Source organism: Protobothrops mucrosquamatus, unplaced genomic scaffold (assembly GCF_001527695.2).
Source record: "Protobothrops mucrosquamatus isolate PMUCROS unplaced genomic scaffold, P.Mucros_1.0 scaffold1075, whole genome shotgun sequence".
Lineage (NCBI taxonomy): Eukaryota > Metazoa > Chordata > Lepidosauria > Squamata > Viperidae > Protobothrops > Protobothrops mucrosquamatus.
In genome coordinates this window covers 76,980-98,155 of record NW_015387303.1, presented here as the reverse complement: position 1 = coordinate 98,155, position 21,176 = coordinate 76,980, and the positions used below count along the sequence as shown (strand labels likewise).

The following is a 21,176-nucleotide window of genomic DNA, read 5'->3' as shown; positions in this document are numbered from 1 at the left end:
GCAACCTAGAACTAAGGAGAAATTTCCTGACAGTTAGAACAATTAACCAGTGGAACAACCTGCCTCCAGAAGCGGTGAATGCTCCAACACTGGAAGTTTTTAAGAAGAGACTGGACAGCCATTTGTCCGAAATGGTATAGGGTTTCCTGCCTGAGCAGGGGGTTGGACTAGATGACCTCCAAGGTCCCTTCCAACTTTATCATTATTATTATTATTATTATTAGAAGTCACAGTCTCCCAGTTTCTAACCTGATGTCTCAACCCAGTGCTTTTTTTCTAAGAAAAAAAAAAGAGGTGCCGGAACTCACACACATCATACAACCCGCCTTGCCTATCCTACAAGATTCCATCCAAAAAAGATGCCGGAACTCCGTTCTGGGCATTCTATGAGAAAAAAAAGCCCTGTCTCAACCACTACACCAAGCTGGCTCTCATAAAATTGTTAGGTAGAAGAAAAATGACATTATTATCGACATAAAAAGTGCTTCTGGAATGGGATTCAGAAATTAAGGTGGACTGAGTGTGAGTCTTGTTTAATGTAGTAAGGTCTGCATGAACATTGTAGACCAGGTCTGCATACCTCTTGATTCCAGCCCATCAGCCATGGATAGTGGCTTACCAGATGGTTGGTCCAGCTATTGTTTTTGCAGTCATGGTACACCAAGAGTTTATTAAGCTTCTAATAAGCCATCATGTGTGGCTGATGTACTCTATTTGTTACTCTGTTTGGTTTGATGGATCATAGGTTGTATGGTCCACTCTGGACATGAGGAGTAGGATTTTTCACCAGACCTATTTCTGGGTCATTAGTCAACCTTTTCACTAGGGATAATGAAGCAGTCACTTCAGGTAGCAGCAGACCAATGAATAGTGAGATGGACCAAATACATCTGAATGATGTCCATAAAGTATCAAGCTAATTTGTTATTTGAATGGTAATTGGACATATTGCCACTACTGGAGAAAGAACACATTTCTACAATTGTTCCAGTTCAGATGGTGAGAATTGGGAGTTCCTCTTCTGTAGAAGAGATCTTTCTTCATCAGATTGCTCTACCTGTGGGCCCTGCACAAAAGCAGGTGAAAGAAAGACAAGGGCAGTAATGACTGACTGACTGACTGACTGACTAAATTGGTGACTGGTAAATAATTTTCTTATCTCTTCTTAAACCACTCTTGCCAATTGGCAAGGGTGTAGCAAGTGAAGTTTTCTCTGAAATAGAGCAAAGCCTACAGGATATATCTTGGTTTTCTCCTTTTGAGATGAGACACTGCTAGAAAGATACTATAGTAAGACATCAACTAACCAACTGACTCTAGGGAGCAGTGCTCATCTCTGGTTCTTAGCTGAGGGAGCCAGCATTGTCCAAAGATGCTTCTGTGGTCATGTGGCCAACATGACTATATGCCGAGGCCAGCCAAATGCTGTATTAATGGGGAAATGATGTAAATTACACGGTTGCCTTTTCTCATATTTTAAGTATGTAGTTATTGTTTTTAAGTGCTGCAGTGGAAGAGGTTATGAATTTATTACTGTTTATTACTACAATGTGCAAATTGTAGGATGTTTATTACTACAATGTGCAAATAATAAAATAAATGACCAAGTCCACCACAAAACAAAGTGGCAGTTATATCCTTGTCTTGAGCTGCTCTCTTTCTATCTCTAGAGAAGTCCTCCCACACCACCCATCTCTGGCTTTAACAGATAACTTTGTTATCTTTTGCATGACTGTTGCGATAGAGGAAAAAGGAAGTTAATTAAGAACTCCTGATATGCATTCCCGATTTCATTGCTTTCATATGAGTGATTTTCCATTTCTTTCTTGCCTCTCACAAAGTAATGTGATGAATTTATTGGAATATGTCTCACGGCTGTGATAAAAATCATCGGGATGAACTACAAAGTTATGCTGCAATTTCATGTTCTAAGAATAAACCACAGAGGGTCTCAGGCTTGTGTTGTCCTGTCTTCTCTGCTTCCTCTAAATATAGATCAAATCTTGAAGATCACAAGTGAAAGTCTGCACACTGCATCTTCCACCATCATGAACTAAAGTTGAAATAACTTGCACATTGCATCAATCCCTAATATGGCTTTGCCAGTTGAGTTCTTGGTGCTTTCTGAGTTTGCTTAGCTTCCCGCAGACATCTCATCACCAGATTAGGTAACATCGTCAGTGCACTGGTTGTCATGTGTCTGATTAACGAAATACTTAAAAGGACTTTCAGGCATATTTTTCCTAAAAGCATTTATTAAGGTTACAGAGACGTCAGTACAGCATGGTGGAAATGCTTAGGTCTGGCTTCTCTTCCGTTACGCATATACATTCTAAGGTAAAGGGTGAGGGAATAAAACCCCAGTACCAAGTGTAGAAGGTTAGTTGAACCTTCTACACTAAATGAAGGCCAAAGAAAGAGGGCCCGATAGGAATACGAGCTCCCTCTTTCCCAGTTGCTGGTTTAACTATATAAATACCAGACAGTTCTGCATATTGTCAAAGCAAGAATATACAGTATTTGCAGCGTTGACACTGGTGAAGTTACCTGCAGGAAGAGAAACAAGCTCAGAGAATATCAAGAACCCAACAACTGAATCCTGAGCTACATAGATTCCCAGTATATGGTTTATTAATGTACAGTTAGTACATTTGAGGTGTCTGACGAGTACAGTTAGTACATTTGAGGTGTCTGACAGGTATATGCCTGTCCTATTTTGTTGTACAATTATCTCTTAATAAGGACAGTCACCATGATTTTTCCACCCCTCAGTTAAATCCCAAAGAAGAGCTCCTGAGCAAATACATCCTGTGATGGAGTTTTAGACAGCTAAAGAAGCTACAAGAGTAACGCAGAGGCATGAATAAAACAGTCATAATAGCATCCTTAGCTGTCTTACAGTCCAGAGTGAGATTAAAAAGCACATTCAAAGAGATTTGGAAAAACTCTTAGGTACCCTAAAAAATGAGGACAGAGGCATAATATTACTTTTTTAAAAAGCATCACAAAACACCTCCTCCTCTGCCCTATGGATGCATCCTGACCTTCCAAGTGAAGATTAGTTTGAGGAAGGTTGTTAGGCAGCAGAATGCCTATGTTATGAATTTTCCTTGCAATGCTTCAGGTCTAAACCTTCAATTATCTGGCAAAGCTCTCGCCCTTTGGACTCTTGCCATTAAAGCCTTGCTCCATGTTTTGGCCCGCAACAGGTTTATAAATTGTTTTCTGTAGGAATTCTTTCCATACCTCTGTTACTTCTGAAGGTGTTTTTCTTCCCTACGCCCTGCCTTCCTTCCACCAGTCACCCCTATATAAAAGTCAGCGCTCTGTTTCGTGAATTGGCCTCAAGAGACACAGGACTGAGCTGTGTCGGCCGGCACAGAAACTTGGTTGGGTCTTGGCTCAGCCACAGACAGAGCCCAGAGCGATATGCCAGGAATGTAGCATAAAAATGAGGAAAGCTAAAACTGGCCTACTACCAAGGACAACATCATGTAAGATATTAAAAAAACAAGGCATCTGTCTCAGGTCTAGTCGAGACTGTTGGGCAAAGACAGAGACCAACAATTGTGTAGTGTAGAAGTAAGGGTCCCATTGCTCTGTTGTGTGGTAGTCATGCTTTAATTATGCTTAGGAACTATATTATAGTACCACCATACCATACCATACCATACCACAGTACACCATACCATTCTACTCCACACCACACCACACCACTCCATATCATTCCCTTCCCTTCTATTCCACACCACACCACACCACACCATACTATACCATACCATACCACAGCACAGCACACCATGCCACAACATAGCACACCATACCATTTTACTCCACACCACACCACTCCATTACCATTCCATTCCCTTCCACACCACACCACACCACACCACTCCATACCATTCCCTTCCCTTCCATTCCCTTCCATACCACATCACACCACACCATACCACAGCACAGCACACCATACCATAACATAGCACACCATACCATTCTACTCCACAGCACACCACACCACTCCATTACCATTCCATTCCCTTCCATACCACGCCACGCCACACCACACCACACCACACCATACCATTCCCTACCATACCATTCTACTCATACCACACCACACCATTCTATTCCACTCCATTCCCTTCCCTTCCATACCACACCACACTACTCCACACCACACACCACTCCACTCCACACCACACTCCACTCCACTCCACACCACACTACATCATATATACTATATCATACCATACCATTCCATAATATCATTCCATATCATACCACACTACCTTAGGAACTATATTATAGTAGCTCTATGTCTGTAGAGGTACTATCAAAGGGGATCAACATGATTATTTCTTCCATATATGATACATCTTTGTTGAATGTGGTCAACCCTATGTGCATGATGATGACTTCTGTTGAATTCTACGGATGCTTGTAAATAGTTATTTATTTGCTCACATTCTGGAGGAAAATTAATAATGGAAATTTAACTTTAGGGGCTGTCAATAGTAACTTGAGCATTGATAGAGGGTTGCCTGTATACATTTCTTGTATGTCCTGTCTTTTCTAGCAAGACTTACAGCATCTTAAAAATGGCAGGTTTGTCGTGATATACAAACTAAGTCCAAAATATATTGAGAAACCCTTAAGGAGGAGATATACAATTTGTATGGGATGAAGGACATACCCGGCCTTTGAATGGCTTGCTAGATATAGCTAGTGTAGAAAAATGGATGGTGTCAGGAGGAACAATGCATTTGATTCAATATAATGAGCATATAATTCTAATTCCAATTAAATGTAATTCATTAAATGCAACTAAGGCTATTTCTGTTCACTTTTCCGTCATTTCTTCTGTTTCTGACATCTTTAAAATTACAATGTGGTGGCAACATTATGAAGTGTGAGTGTTCCCATCCATGGTCCTGAGCCTTAGTTTAACCATCCTTGTTTAAAGGCAGGAAGCAACAATCCAAAGATCGGAGACTGTAATTCATTTTCCTAACCAGCTGAAGGGCTGTGAATGACATTGCTGGTCACATCACAGGCATGGATTTGTCCTTATTTGGGGGCTTATGGGGAGTTAAGGTCCACAGGATGTGAAAAGCTTCAGAAAACCAATCATTCCCTTTTCTTAATCCCACCCAACTATATCTCCATGCTACTCACAACCATGACACCCACCCAACTATATCTCCATGCTACTCACAACCATGACACCCAAACTTGGCAAAATAGCTGGATTCCAGCACCATGTTTTCAGGCATTTGAGGCAAGAGTTGAGCTGTTAAGAATAGAAGTATTAGTAGAAGATTTCCGGGGATCAAATTGACCCCATTTCTACCTTTACTTGAGGGGCAAGAGAAGTCAAAATCACATTTAAAAAAAAAAAGTCAGCCATTTTGTACCTGAATTCCAATGATGCAAGTTTCGGAGGACTGGGGGATATAAATGAGATTTTTGAGGGACCCAGATAACATCATCAGTGCTAGTGTAAGGATGTTGCCTAGTTTGGGTAATGAAACATCTGTAAGAATACAACCAAGGACCCCTCATTTCAACCCTATGCTACAAATATTCTCCTTTAAATGAGGTTCTGTTTGTGGGACTTAAGCTTCCAATTGGCCGACATTGCCTTTGATTGACCCAAGATTCCTTCTCCTTCATAGCTAGCTTTCCAGGATTTCAGACATTCTCAGCATTTGTCCGTAGCTGGCATTTTTTTAACGTGCAGATGCCGATATTGAAATATTGTTGGCCCTCCTGTGTAACACAGCACACTGGAGCTGACTTTCACATGATATGTTTCCAAGTTGCCTTGGCCATAAGCGCCAGCAGATGGGTGGTGCTGAATAAAATAGCACTCCAAATGACTGATGGGGAAAGTTGCGTCCACTTGATTACTTTTTCCATGTAGCAGAACGTTTAGCTCAGCCCAACTCCAACTCAGTTACTTTCCCCCATCCATCATGAAAATCTTGTCAGCTCCAAATTCAGGGAGTTACCTTCACCACGTATCCATAAAGCAACCGTCTGGAGAAGGATGGCTTAGCTCTTCTTAATCTGGCAGGTTACCAAAATAAAGGGAGGTGCTCTTCTCCACAGCTCTTCTGCTCTAGGTTCTTCCAGCGTGCTCAGATCGAGGTGAAAAACCCACAAGTTTGGCTCAGTGGTTAGATGGAAGCACAAAAGATTCTGGTTCAATTTGCAACTCTGGGGTGAATGCCAGTTTTAGATCGAGCCTTTCTGGATATCTCTTTGCCAGCTGTGAGAAGGAGATGTAAGCTGAATGTCTAGCCTAGGTGTAACACCTGCTTTAATTTCTCTTTCTCCTGTTGATATCTAGGAGGCTCTCTCAGTGGTGAGTGAAGATCAGTCACTCTTTGATTCTACCTACGGAGCTGGTGCTCACCTTTCCAAAGCAGACATGACAGCCTCAGGGAACCCGGATTATGGTCAACCACACAAGATCAACCCTTTACCGCCCCAGCAAGAGTGGATCAATCAGCCGGTGCGCGTCAATGTTAAGAGGGAATATGATCATGTGAATGGATCCAGGTAAGGATGGACAAGTGCCTATCTGCAGCATGACATCTTATCAGGGCTACAAATATCCAGTTACCCACCAGATGGCAGCAAAGATATACAGATAGTTGTAACTTTGCTGCCATCTAGAAGGAGTAAAAATTTTGTATCTCAGATGTACTAGACCAGGGGTGTCAAACTCAATTTCACTGAGGGCCGCATCAGCATTGTGGTTGCCCTCAGGGGGCGGGGTGGGTGTGGCCAGGGTGAGTGCAGCCTACTTGGTGGGCGTGAATGGAGTGAGTGTGGCCTACTGGGTGGGCGTGGCCAGCTCTACATCAAGGGTGCCTGTGGTGGCCTGGGCAGGAGTGGGACAGATCTGAGGGTCTCTGGCAGAAGGGGGTGGGACCGAGGCAAGCGCCAAGACATGGTCCATTTCTTCATTCCTCACAAAGGGTGACACTTCCCCAGCATGCACCCAGGGGGCGGGGCCAACACGGCAGGGGCTGGTTCCTCGCTGTTTCTAGACGGCCTTGTGACGCTAAGACTGAATGTGTTTCAGCATAGATGGCCACCACAAAATTGTACATTGGCTCCCGGCCAGCCAGGGCCAAGACAGTGGGGGCCGTTCCCTCACTGTTTCCATGATGGCTTCGCGGGCCACATGAAACCACTTCGCGGGCTGCATCCGGCCCCCGGGCCTTGTGTTTGACATGTCTGTTCTAGACTTTCTATGGTAGCTAAGTGGATATATACAGCTTGATGACACAGGGAAGCTTGGAAAGATGACGAGATTGGGGGCAAGTTACATATTATATGGCTGGGCTCTCTTCCATTCATTAACCTTTCACATAGAGACACTCTGTCTTTCTCTTATACACGCACACAAATGCACAAACAAATCCATTCATAAAACCATTATCAAGAGAAATGATGGAAAAGCAATTTCTTGTCATATCAGTATGCATTGCATAGCTTTCCTTAAGCCAGATTTGAATAAAAGCATGCATTTACTCTTTTATGACACCTTTAGCCCATGGCCCAAGAATTGTTTCAGAATCTTGACTTCTCCTCCTTTTGCAACCATGCACACATTCCTTCGTTGCTCTTTAACCTTCTGTGACATCCCTATTCCCAATGAAGCTGTATCTCTGCTTGATATGAGAAAATTAAGAAGCAGTAGCCATAGGCAGATCAGAAGACAATAACTGGCACATAATGGGGACAATATGTAATTCTGGGCAAGCCAAACCAGTTTAAAATTATTACCCACCTAGGGGACAGATAAATATTTTTGAATGCAGGTCTGGACTGGATTATTACTGTTGGCACAAAGATGTCCTCAAGAAGGCTGGGACAAATGCTTAATTGATTAGTTAAAAGGTTAGACTTTGGAGATTGAACAGGTCATGAGGATGGAAGGACTGAGGTTGAGATCAAAGGCTTTGCAGTGATGATCCCAATGTAGAAATTAGTGAGAGTAAATTAATTTAAGACAACATAATTTCAGGAGAGGCGATAGGAAATAAACCCTTTTTATGACGCACGAGTAAGGTGCAAAGTAGCTGTTATGTGAGATGAAGGATTGCACAGAACCCCCTCATTTTTTTCAAAATTTTAAATAGTGTAGAAAGTTGGAATCATTGATGCGGCATTTCTCTACTGCCAATATAAGTGCATGAACCATCTCCCAAGTTTTCTGCTAAAGGACCAGTTTGGAGGTGAAAGAAAGCAAAAAGGAAAAGTGGTTAAAAGAAACCCATCAGTTTTAAGATTTGAGTTCATATTGGGATCGTAGATATACGTGTTACGAGTTTTTCTTAAAACCAGGAGATTATGTCATGGTTTCTCCCACATCATGTGTGTGGCTTAATTCATCTTGACTTTTTGTCTGGCTTATGCCTTTTCCCCATGAGTGATCACATAGCATCTTGGTAGCATCACCCTTTCATCAACATGCAGTGATGTAATTCCTGTCCTCATTACTATTATTCTGGCAGAACAATAGTTGTTGATTCTACAGGCTCATCTATAGTTCCTATTTGCTATAGCATGAAGATGCTATAATTTTAAAGGATGTAGCCTCATTATGCTGCCTTTGTCCCATCTCCAGTCCTTGATAGAGACAACCAATATTTGCTTTTACCTGTTCTAGTTTTTAAATAGTGTTTCCAATAAAGGAGAATATTTGTAGCTCAGGGTTGAAATGAGAGTTCCTTGGTGCTCTCTAAGCTTTGCTGTTTGCTTGCAGATGTTTCATTACCCAAACTAGGTAACCTCATCGGTGATAGAGGGAGTGGGGTAGAGAAGGAGGAGGAGGAGGAAAAGGAGGAGGAGGAGGAGGAGGAGGAGGAGGAGGAGGAGGAGGAGGACAACGACGACGACGACGACTGTACAGTCCTTGGTGCTCTTTCAGTTTGGTTGTTTTCTTGCGGATGTTTCATTACCCAAATTAGGTAACATCATCAGTGCTACTCTGATGATATACCTAGTTTGGGTAATGAAACATCTGCAAGAAAACAACCAAACTGAGAGAGCACCAAGGACCCCTCAAAATAGAGTTTTCCCTCTTTGCCCAACACAAATCTTGCCTTGTGAATGGTGTACAACATCACAGTGCTGGTGTTGCTGTAAATATGGGCAGAGGCTGGGATCTGCCCAGTTCCGGTTGACTACTTTGTGCTGCACAGATTTCCTTGGTCATTTTAGCCTGGGCTGCAGGAAAGACTGGACACTTGATTTCTGACCAACACTTTCCAAAGCAGAAGTCTAGGTTATGCAGGCTCTTTGGTTACTCCTTGTTTTCAAAGAGCAGTGAACCTGACTTAGAAACAAAAAAAATAAAATAAGATGCACATATGGGGGTGATGGTGGCCCCTTCTCCCCCTACATCTCCAAGCCAGCTGGGAAGGCTCCAGAAAACACTCACCCTCTTTTTCTATTTTTTCCATTAACCTCAAGTACTGCTTCTTTTTTTCCCCAAACTTGCTTCATCCAGGATTCTGGGGGAAAGCTCGTGTGTAAAATCAATTAGAAAGGAGGCGCAAAGCAGATCACTTAGGTAATAAGAATAAGAACAATAAGGATAACGAAATCCTCTTCCCTTCTCTCTGAATGCCAATTAATTCCATTTCAAAATACAAAAATACAGAAATGCTGAGAGTTAGAATTGACATGGTTCAGTGGTAACTCATGCTATTATTTTTATTGCCCCAGTTTTTAATTTGTTAATGAGCTCTCAAATATTCTTCAAGCTTTCTTGAGATACACTGAGTTTTAATGCTGGCGGAAGAATACTCTTTATTTCAAAAACCAGGATCTTTTATATGTTGCATTTATTGGTGCAGACATTTTAAGAATGCCCCATAAAACCTAGTGTGAGTGTGCAACAGGGCATACAGTATACTGATATCAGAGGTATTTTTTTATATGTAATATATCAAATGGCCTTAACTAGTTATCATCTGTGGAATTCCTTCCCTTTATCTTGCTTTCCTTTTGGGGGGCATGGGGGTTACTGGGATAAAATATCTGCTTATCTCTTGATTGTCTATATCAGGGGTCTCCAAACTTAGCAACTTTAAGACTTGTAGATTTCAACTCCCAGAATTCTCCCCACCCAACCGTGAAGTCCACAAGTCTTAAAATTGCCAAGTTTGGAGACCCCTGTTCTATATGTTAAACGTGGTTTCCAAATGTTACCTGGAAAGACATTCCCATCTTTAATCCTGGCTGACATGAGATCTTTTCTCCAAAATATTTCATGTCTGCCCACCAAGCATCCTTCAACGGACTGATAAGTTGGCCTGCATCTCTATCCTTGTACCCCAGCTCAGGAGGCCTCATTGGCATGTTCCCCACGCTGTGCAGCTAAAATGGCTGCTTCTGCTTTATTGTCCCCAAAGAAAAAGAAGTCAAAAGGAAGGTTGGGATTTGCACAGTGTAGATGGACCTTTAGGAAAAATGATTGTATTTGAAATAGAAATGCATCAGAGTTGTGGATCTTGTGGGTACGTTTTATGAATGGACAGCTTCTTGGTCCATGCAGGTCTCAGATCTGTGGTGAACCTTTATCTTCAATTAGACTTAGTCTGGACTGCCTTTATGGGTGAGGATAATTTTCAAATCAAAGTCTGATTTCTGTCAGACCTCCTAATATAGCTGTACTAGATTGAAACTTCCTAGCTGTTCAGATTGAAACTTCATTTTACCCTTGTAACAACAACCTTATGAAGTAAATTGGGCTGAACGAGTGATTTCCTTCAAATCACCAATAAGGTTCATGGTTGTTGGGACATGAATCTGGGTGTCACCAATCCGAGGCCAGTAGTTCAACCTCTATACTCCAGTAAGCAGTCCAATGAACTGCAGTGGTTATTAACTATGGCAAAGTATCTCTAGAACCAGGTCCCTCCTAGACCAGATTTTACCTACTTGGCAGTCTCCAGACATACTGTTGATTGTAATTTCTAGAATTCTCAGACAATATTTCCAAGGTTAATTAAGCTGGCTAGGAATTCTTGGATTCGTGTAAGATACATGTTAGAAGGGACTTCATAGATCATCTGTGATTAATATTTATATGTTACTTATATGTAAGGGTGTAGGTACAGTATATACATATGTTGTATATAGTATGTTTAACTGTGTGTTATATATGTGTATGCTTTGAGAGCAAGCGTACTAAATTTCATTTTTAATGTGTGCCATTGTGCCCACAGTAAAAAATGACAATAAAGGTTATCTATCTATCTATCTATCTATCTATCTATCTATCCATCTATCTATCTATCTATCTATCTATCTATCTATCATCTATCTATCTATCTATCTATCTATCTATCTATCTATCTATCTATCTATCTATCTATCTATTTATCTGATCCATTTCTGCTTAATGCAGAAATGCACAAAATTATTCCAAAGCCCATATCTCTGGGCAGCACCAAGTTGGAAAAGCTTGACTTAGATCCAGGTAGAGTTAAACACATATATCTACCACATAGTAGCAGTTAATGACATTCTGTCTTGTCTCTCAACATTGGTCCATTGGCAATCAAATTGTGCTTTGAAGAAGACTATAATCCCCTTGATGCCAAACATTTTGTACTCCCAAAACCATTATAGTTTTTAACACCTGACACAAAGAATGTCTGTCACCAGTGAGAAATTAGTTCTCCTTCCTTCCTTCCTTCCTTCCTTCCTTCCTTCCTTCCTTCCTTCCTTCCTTCCTTCCTTCCTTCCTTCCTTCCTTCCTTCCTTCTTCCTCTCTCTCTCTCTCTCTCTCTCTCTCTCTCTCTCTCTCTCTCTCTCTCTCTCTCTCTCTCTTCCCTGCTGCTGTTGCTTAAACCTTTTTCTGCCTGTCACGGGGACATTAAAATGATCAGCAATTTGCCTCTCTAAAGACTGCCTTTGGTTCCTTGCCTGGAAAAACAGTAGGCGAAATAGGACAATCTTAAGTTCTAACATGTGTAAGTTATACATCTTATTTCCATTTCCAAGCAATCCTTCGCCCCAAAAAGACATGAGGAAAAAATTACCGTCTGCCTCTGAATATCTCAGCAGAACGTTTATCTCCCAGCCATGATAACTATGCTAGAATAATTCCGACTCTGTGCCTTAGCAAACAAATTTAAAGTTCTCTGTTGGAAAATCCTTCCAGGTTTGTTCAGCAGATGGGAATTTAACCATGCAGGCATGTTCTTCTTCTCTGTTTATGGAATGGACTGGATTCTTTCAAAGCTTGTTTTTCTTGTGGCTGTTGGTTGTGTCAGGTGAAAATGCTTCATGAATTCAGAGAAAATGTCATAGATGAAGCATAGCAAGAAGACCTTGATCTGTCCACCAGTACGGATAGATATGGAACTCATCGTTTGATCCGGCTGATACATTTTGTTTGTGAGTTTAAGGTTCTTCTGTGCCTGGTTGGGATATTTTTCCCTACTGGTCTTTTACTGACCTGTCAGATGGACATTAGGATGGAAGTAGACATGTGTCTCAGTAGAGAGATATTGCTGACCCTTGGGGTCTTGTAATCCCCTCTCCTAGGTTTCTGAATAGTGATGGCCTAAATCTCCCAAATAATAAAACGAAAGGCCATCTCGACTTGTGCTGGTGGATAAAGTATACGACTATAATAATGCCTGTGCTGGATCAGATACAGGTCTGTCTAGACCAGCCAGTTGTTAGATCTCAGGAAGAGGTGGGCTCCAGACGATGAGTTTCTGGGTCTTGGGAAACTCACTTTTGAGCCCTTGTGAATCCATGGAGGGAACTGAGGTTCGGAGCAGCTTATTCTTCAGATCCTGAGTGACACCATAAGCAGGGCTTCTCTTACTAACTTTACCATGTGAGTTGAGTAACGTAGGGGGAAGATATTTATGTACTTGAGTAATCATCCACTAATGGCTTTAAAGAAACTCTTATAATTACCCTACCCACTGTTGATACCAGCACATTTTCTATCCCTGGTACAGATACAGGGAACTATGATTTCTATGCATGTACTCCTTGACTTACAACCGCAACTGGGCCCAAAGTCTAAGTTGCTAAGCAAGACAGTTGTTAAGTGAATTTTGCTCCATTTTACAGCCTTTCTTGCCACAGTTGTTAAGTGTATCACTGCAGTTGTTCAGTTAGTAACATGGCAGTTAAGTGAATCTGGCTTCCCCATTGACTTGGCTTGTCTGAAGTTTGCAAAAGGGGATCACTTGATTTCAGGACAACCGCAAATATTTTGCCAAGCAGCTGGATTTTGATCATGTGACCTTGAGGATACTGCAATGGTCATAAGTGTGAAAAACGGTCCTAAGACACTTTTTTTTGGTACTGTTGAACAGTCACTAAAGTCAAGGACTAACTGTATTTCTGCCCTGAAGAAATATATTCCTCTGGCTTTAATTTGTAGCTGGCAAGAGGATCCCAAACCAAAAAGCAAAGCTGAGTTAATATTGTACTGTCAACTGTGTTTATATTTCAGGGAATCTCCAGTGGATTGCAGTGTTAACAAATGCAACAAAATGGTTGGTGCTGGTCCAGAATCCAACCCTTTGAATTATGGTACCTACATAGATGAGAAGAACGGACCTCCCCCTCCCAACATGACCACCAATGAGAGAAGAGTCATTGTTCCAGCAGGTAAGATGCCACCACCTCCTTTTCTTTTGAATATTTTCACCCTTACTGAAATTTGGTCTTGAAATCAGTATGAATTCTTCCCCCCAAAAAATCAAGCATACAAACCAACAGGAGAGTGGATTCTCCACATCATCAAGAGTTGAGTCTTCAGAAATGGGTAGCAGACTAATAATAGGAGCCAATTATGAGAAAGATTGTAGATATTTAATACTACACGTACTAACAGCAGCAAGAATTGTATTTGCCCAACACTGGAAAAATGAAAACTTACCAGCTGAAGAAGTACTGATTAAGAAAATTCTAGAGTGTGCAGAAATGGATAGATTGACTTTAAAGATAAAAGAGAAAGAAGGCTCAGTGTACTTTAGAACATGGGATAATTTCTATCAATAGCTAGAAAGACGAATTAGAAAGGAACGTGATTTGTAATTTTGAATATATATTAGCAAGAAGAAGGCTATTGAGTGATTAATTAATATATTGTTATGATAATTAACTATTATCTATTATTGTTTGTTAAATACATGAACCCAGACATTATGCTGTTTGCTAAATATTAAGAATGTTATTTGGAAAAACCCCAACCCCCACCTTAATCCTAACCCTAATCTAAATCCCAACCCCAACCCCGACCCCACTTTATTCCTAACCCCATAAAAACTAATAAAATTTATACAAAAAAGGAAATAAGAAACGAGTAGCAGACTCATCTACAGCATGGAGATATAGGCCTTACTATGAATTGTCCCAAAGTTGCTTTTTCACGAGGCAACTGGACTGGTCTAAAAGAAGACAAATGACCGGCTGTCTGCAAGGAGTATAAATCTTTCCCTTTCCCTGCCATCCAGTCAGAGCTGAAGAAGCTTCTTGGATGAGAAGTGAAATGTCTTCAAAGAAAAAAAAACCAAGAAAGTCCAGTTGCCTCGTGAAAAAGCAACTTTGGGATAACTGTGACCTGGATGACTGAGAATCTCCATAGACATTACTACAAATTACTAATAGTGTGATCTTATGCATGCATGGCCAGAAATATAACTCAGTAGGGACAAATAGGACTTACCCATCAAGTAAATGTTTAACAAATAGCAACTAAAGGTCCCAGGTTGTGCACAATCCATGATGTCCCATATTGCAGCAACTGTGCACCATTTGTGTGAAGTTGTATGCCACCTAGAGTCACCTTGTGTGGGATAGACTGCTGTATAAATGTAATCAATGAATAAATATTACTACTGGTCATAGAAAAAAATTCTTCCAGGAGTGTTGAGCTGTATGTGAAAGTAAAATTAGAACTTCAAGAATTAATAGACATCGTTTATAGGGAGAAGAAACTAGACAAGTGAGTTGTGGTGCAGAATATCTTGTGTTTAGTTCTGGCTCTCTCTCTTTCTTTTTTTAGCAGAGCTGTGGATTTTTAATAACAACCATGAGAAATATAGCACAGGATGCAGATAAAAATACAGACATTAATGATAAGTAATTCAGTAAAAAAAAAAGTAATATATGAAGCCTGGTAGAAACCTCCCTAAGGGAGGAGTTATATTAGATAATATTTTTTAACAAAACTCCACATAATCTATGTTGAATATATAAAAATCCGCAATGTGTGTGGGAGAGCAAATATTGTCTAATATTTTCCAGTAAGCAAAAATAATGGCAAAAGGTTATTTAAGGAACCTTTTTTCTAGACCTCGGCAAATAATATCCGCATAAATGTTTATAAACATTTATTTATATGCTCATAAAAGGCTCTTCTGAAATAGATCAGCTTTGACAAAGTATCCCATTGTAATAAAAAGCACATGACTTCGGGATTTGCGTTTTAGCAGGAATGAAATTCACTGTTACTTTGAAATAGGAGGTTTGCAAACATTTTGAATTTGAGCTATCTCAAAGTCAACATTGTCCATTTCAGGTTCATGGCTGCCTTGTGTTCAAAAGGATCTTTTTCAGTCATTCTGAGATTTAAAAAAAAATATCTTGAAACACTCAAAATTAGAATTCTCTTTCAGGAATGAGGTAACAGTTTCAAACAAGAAATGTTTGATCCTTGAAGCATTCAGATATGAAACCGTTGAGAAAGCCATGCTAGGACATCATCATGGCACAGAATTTGGTTATTTGAGGGACCATTGTTTCCTGTAGTATCTGCCTGGCCAGTTTGATCCTGGACGGTTGGCCTTCTTCAGGTTACTTTGATTAAACAATGTCTTTTCTCAACTACTTCTGTGACTTCTCTATAGCAGTGTCCCTCTGGAATGGGGTCTCCTCAAGACCCAGATGGCCCTCATTCTGCTATTGTTCAGAGGAGCCGTGAAGACTCGATTCTTCTCCCAGCCCTTCAGTGAAGGAGAGTGAGACCCCTTTGTGTCATCATGCTGGCCATCTTTCATCTTTAATTTTTACGTTTTATTCATATTATTGTCATTTATTTTATTGTCGTGAACCTCCCAGATCATCGAGAGCTGGGTAGCATACAGGTTTAATGAATTCTTATCATCAACAATATCATTAGGATGACACCAAGGACACAATTTAAGTTTTGTTGTTTGTTGGAGGACACCATGATGTATGGGATGATCCTATAGCTTCTACTTAATGGCTAAATAACTTGGTGTATGCTCGTTTAAAAAGATTACCAGAATCCTGAAGAGCAACTGGTGGGGTGGACAATAATGGACTTCAGGGACAATGAGTCAACCAGATTTTTTCCAGTCCCATGTTCTTCCAATATGTTGGATTTCAACTCCCATCATTCATAGCTAGAATGACTTGTAAGTTGCCTATTGGCTGAATTCCCACATATTGGAGTTTGGGGAAAAGCAGTAAGACATTTTTCTGTCTTCCAGTTGTATGATCTTGCCAGTAATGACGACCTAATAATAGCATAATGTATTTGGTCCCCAAAGGCTGAGTCAGCCACAGAATGATGACCTAGAAAAACTTTTGGCATGATCCAGCAGCAACCTTTCTTCCTTACCTCCCATTTTTTATGCAACCCTCATCGGTATAATTGTCCCATTCTTAAATCACCACCATTTATAGCAATTCTCCCCCTAATACGCAGTCATGAACCCAATTCTGTATATTCATCCTTAGTCCATCTGTATTGACTTTGCAGGCCTCAAGAGTTGCAAAACGAAAGGGTGAGTGGGTGGGAATAAAAGTGTGTTTTTTTGCCAGGCAGTTGAGCCTGGAAATATGACTCAGACTTATAAAGCAAACTTGTCTGAGCAGGGAGGTCATTCTGCAGAGAATTTACTACTTTCTGGAACATGCGAATAAACAGCGCTCCCAAAAAAATTGCAATAACCATCTGTGCAAAATTTGGAAGGGGCTGAGCAAAGGTTCAAACAATTTGGACAACACAGCTTGGAAATCCCTAGCTTCCAAAGATCTGAAAGATCAGTTATCAGGAGGAAAACAAAGCAAAGCATAAGTTATAGTCTTTGGAGAATGGGGATTGAAAAAAACAAAAGTTTTTTTGTGAATGGGCCAGCAGTAAGTAATGAAGTAAGCCAAAAAGGCTTACTAATAGGATGATGATTTTGGTATTTAGTACTTACAGTGAGTCCTCGACTTAACAACTATTCATTGAGCAACCATAGGAAGTTACAACAGCACTGAAAAATGTGACTTACAACCGGTATTTGTGCTAATAACTGTTGCAGCATCCCAACGAGTCACGTGATCAAAATCTGGACACTTGGCAACCAGAATGTATTTATGACAGTTGCATCATCCCAAGGTCACGGGATTGCTCTTTGCCAACTTCCCAGCTGGCTTCCGACAAGCAAAATCAATAGGGAAAGCTGGATTCACATAACAGCTGCATGATTCATTTAACAACTGCAGTGATCCACTTAACAACTGTGGGGAAAAGAGGTGGTAAAACCGGATGGGACTCATTAACCACCACCTTGGCTAACAATAGAATTTCTGGTCCCAATTGTGATTATTAGTCAAGGGTAGAGATGTCAATTCTGCACTATTCCATTTGATAGTACGTGTTTTTAATAGTAATAATAATGATGATGATGATGATAAAGTTGGAAGGGACCTTGGAGGTCATCTAGTCCAACCCCCTGCTCAGGCAGGAAACCCTATACCATTTCGGACAAATGGCTGTCCAGTTTCTTTTTAAAATCTTCCAGTGTTGGCGCATTCACCGCTTCTGGAGGCAGGTTGTTCCACTGGTTAACTGTTCTAACTGTCAGGAAATTTCTCCTTAGTTCTAGGTTGCTTCTCTCCTTGATTAGTTTCCATTCATTGCTTCTTGTCCTGCCCTCAGGCACTTTGGAGAATAGCTTGACTCCCTCTTCTTTGGGGCAGCCCCTGAGGTCTTGGAACACTGCTATCATGTCCCCCCTCCCCCTCATTAAACTTGGGGAAGGTGTACGCCAGGTTGGATGAGATTTTGTTGAAATAGTCCAGATTTGGGACTTTCTGGAGATTTGTGGGAGGGGAAATAGGAAGACGGGTTTTGGGAGATATGTTAGAAAAATGTATTGCCACAGTTTCCAGAAATGTCTCAAAAGTTAGCACAGTTGAAGGGGACTCTCAAGATTGCAACAGCAACCACAAGGACAGAAAAGCAGTTGGAGACCACAAATCCCTCATTAACCCTGTCCATGGCCCAGTTAAGTTACATGCCTCTATCCTGTAATATTTCACTTAACCGTTCCTCTCCAGTAAAAATGAAACTGGAAAAAGAGATACAAGAAAATAGCAATAGCACATAGACTTATATACTGCTTCACGGTGCTTTACCGCCCTCTCTAAGCGGTTTACAGAGTCAGTATATTGCCTCCCAACAATCTGGGTCCTCATTTTACCGACCTCGGAAGGATGGAAGGCTAAGTCAACCTTGAGTTGGTGAGACTTGAACTGCTGGCAGTTGGCAAAATTAGCCTGCCGTACTGCATTCTAACCACTGCGCCACCACGGCTCTTTCTTGACAAGAGTATTGGCCATCAATCATGTAACTTCTTTCATCCTTCCACCTCTCTGATTTCTTCTGATAGATCCCACATTATGGAGTCAGGATCATGTGCGTCAGTGGCTAGACTGGGCTATTAAAGAATATGGCTTAATGGAGATTGATACCAACCTCTTCCAGAACATGGACGGCAAAGAACTGTGCAAGATGAACAAGGAGGATTTCCTCCGGATCACTTCCCTCTACAACACAGAAGTCCTGCTGTCTCATCTCAGTTACCTCAGGGAAAGTAAGTGACCACTTTATTCACCCTTGCTAACCTTATGTCCAACATGTCCAACGGCTGACGTACTTGCCTTGTATGTCTTTCCATTGGCTGTGGAAGAAACTCTGAGAACAGCCTTCCAAGCTTCATTGTAATAAAGAAATCATTGCAAAATAAAAATGAAAATCTAAAAAAAAACAAATCTAATTGCTGGGCATCAAATGCAAACCCAGTTTATGATGCCATCGGTGAAACTCACATTTTCAAGCTTTCTTTTTGTCTACTCATGCAATGTAAGGAGCTAAGAGCCGTTCCTTTGAGTAAGAAAAACAGTTTTCATCTCTCTCTCTCTCTCTCTCTCTCTTAGTAATTGACTGATCTGGTGTCAGGCTGGTTGTTTGTGGTGATGTGAAAACCTCTTTCCATATCCAGTTTTGTGTATCGCAGCCTTCTCCAGCATGGGGCCATCTGGTGCTAAACTGAAAGCCAGCATGATCAGGAATTGTTCTGGAGTCACCAACTACCTGATGGATACCAGATATGGGAAGTGAAGTCATAGGTTGGCAACTGGAGAGCTGTGGAAAGTCAAAGAAAGGAGATTTAAGCAAAAGAGGATGGGTGACACCAAAAGGAAATATCAACAAACAAAGCCAACAAACTGGCTCTGTTTTGAGATGCTACCAGGAAGATTGCAGCACCAAATCAAGCCTAGTTGACAAGATCGTGTGCTGAACATGTAGCATCGCCAAAGTAGCTACCTTTCTTCCACCTTTTTCTAAGTGTGATTGAGAAGTTCTTTGCCCTTTCTTTTGGTGGCCTTATTTTAGTTTCCTTTCTTGTTGGGAAATGACAAAGGACGATAGTGGTGATTTCGGTGTTATCTCTTATGCTCTTTCCATTCTTTCTTCCCTAATTCCTTGACTGTCCATTTTTCCCAATCTGGGAAAGTCTTTATGCTTTGAGATTAAATAAAAGGCAAAAAAGTCGCAGAACCTGGAGAAGTGATTATACAGTAGAAGACAAATTACTTGCACACATCACGTGGTCATGATCAGGTGGTGACCCGCTTAATGACGCCATGACTTACAACTGTAATTCCTGGCTCAATCACAGTCATAAATCACTTGTAATTTATTCTCATGCAAAAATTTGCTCCTTAATTTTTTTTTAAAAAAGTAAATGCTACAGATTCCCATGTAGTTTGGCTTGAAAAGAATAGCTGGATAAAATAAAAGCTTTATCTAAAAATAGAGAAAGTAAGTGCTTTTTCAAAACTTACAGGTTTACACACACGCAGCACACATGCACATAGATCAGGGGTAGGCAACCTTGGCTCTTTGGTGACTCGTGGACTTCAGCTCCCAGAATTCCTGAGCCAGCATGGCTGGCTCAGGAATTCTGGGAGTTGAAGTCCACGAGTCATCAAAGAGCCAAGGTTGCCTACCCCTGACATAGATAGATGTAACTGATTCATCGGCTGTAACTGATACAATTAATCGACTAGCCTTTCTGTACGCAGAGCAGATGTATTTCCCTTGTGCCCAGCCGCAAAGCAAGAGAAAAAGAAATATACCCAGATGGATTAGGGAGGAAGTCTGTTTTGTTTGGTAAAAGAGGAACAAAAACACTGAGAAAGGAGAAATGCAAACAGGTCATTTCAGTTCAACTCAAAAATCAATTGTCAGTCTGCAACTGTTTTCTTCAGCCCGTCTCTCAAACGTATTTTGCTTGAATACTGTATCTCCACCCTGTCCTTATTTCATGGATGGCTGATTTCACACCAGCATCATTTCCCCAGCATCACTTAATTGGTGTTTTGCCTTCTCCCCACCCCAATGCAACAGCTTGCAAACTTGTGAAGAATGCCTTCTCTTGAGACTCCTTTTCCTTTGAAAGAGTCAGGATGGCCATACGTCCCGTTGTCCTCTTTGGCGGTCATTGGGATACTCTGACATATATGAAGCCTTCTCTTCATTAAAGCCCGCTTACAGGCTAAGCAGGCTACCCAAAATGACTTCTTTCCGAGCAGCTCTTCTTACATCTGCCTAATGACGGTCTGGTTTCTGGATTTCTGGATGATTCCCTTGTGGTGCAATGCCTTTGTTGTTTTTCCAGGCCTAACTTCCTATGGTGGTTGAATGCTGAGTTGAATGCAGAAGGTGCTCAAGAGCTTCGTTTCTTATTTGTCTTGTCAGAAGGAATGCTAGGGATACTTCAATCTTGATAGACGAGAATATTTGTAGCTCAGGGTTGAACTGTGGGGTCCTTGGTGCTCTCTGAGCTTGGTGGTTTTCTTGCAGACAT

At 41.1% G+C, this 21,176-nt stretch overlaps 1 protein-coding gene across 1 annotated transcript in view; it reads left to right on the top strand.

Moving 5' to 3' along the window:
* The first annotated feature begins 6,352 nt into the window (after positions 1-6,352).
* FLI1 (Fli-1 proto-oncogene, ETS transcription factor) overlaps positions 6,353-21,176 on the top strand; it is a 34,031-nt gene continuing 19,207 nt past the window's right edge. The window contains exons 1-3 of the mRNA XM_015820134.1: positions 6,353-6,564; positions 13,511-13,668; positions 18,693-18,896. Of these exons, the coding sequence (XP_015675620.1) occupies positions 6,434-6,564; positions 13,511-13,668; positions 18,693-18,896 (493 nt within the window). The 5' untranslated portion in view covers positions 6,353-6,433. The remainder of the gene's footprint in view (positions 6,565-13,510; positions 13,669-18,692; positions 18,897-21,176) is intronic.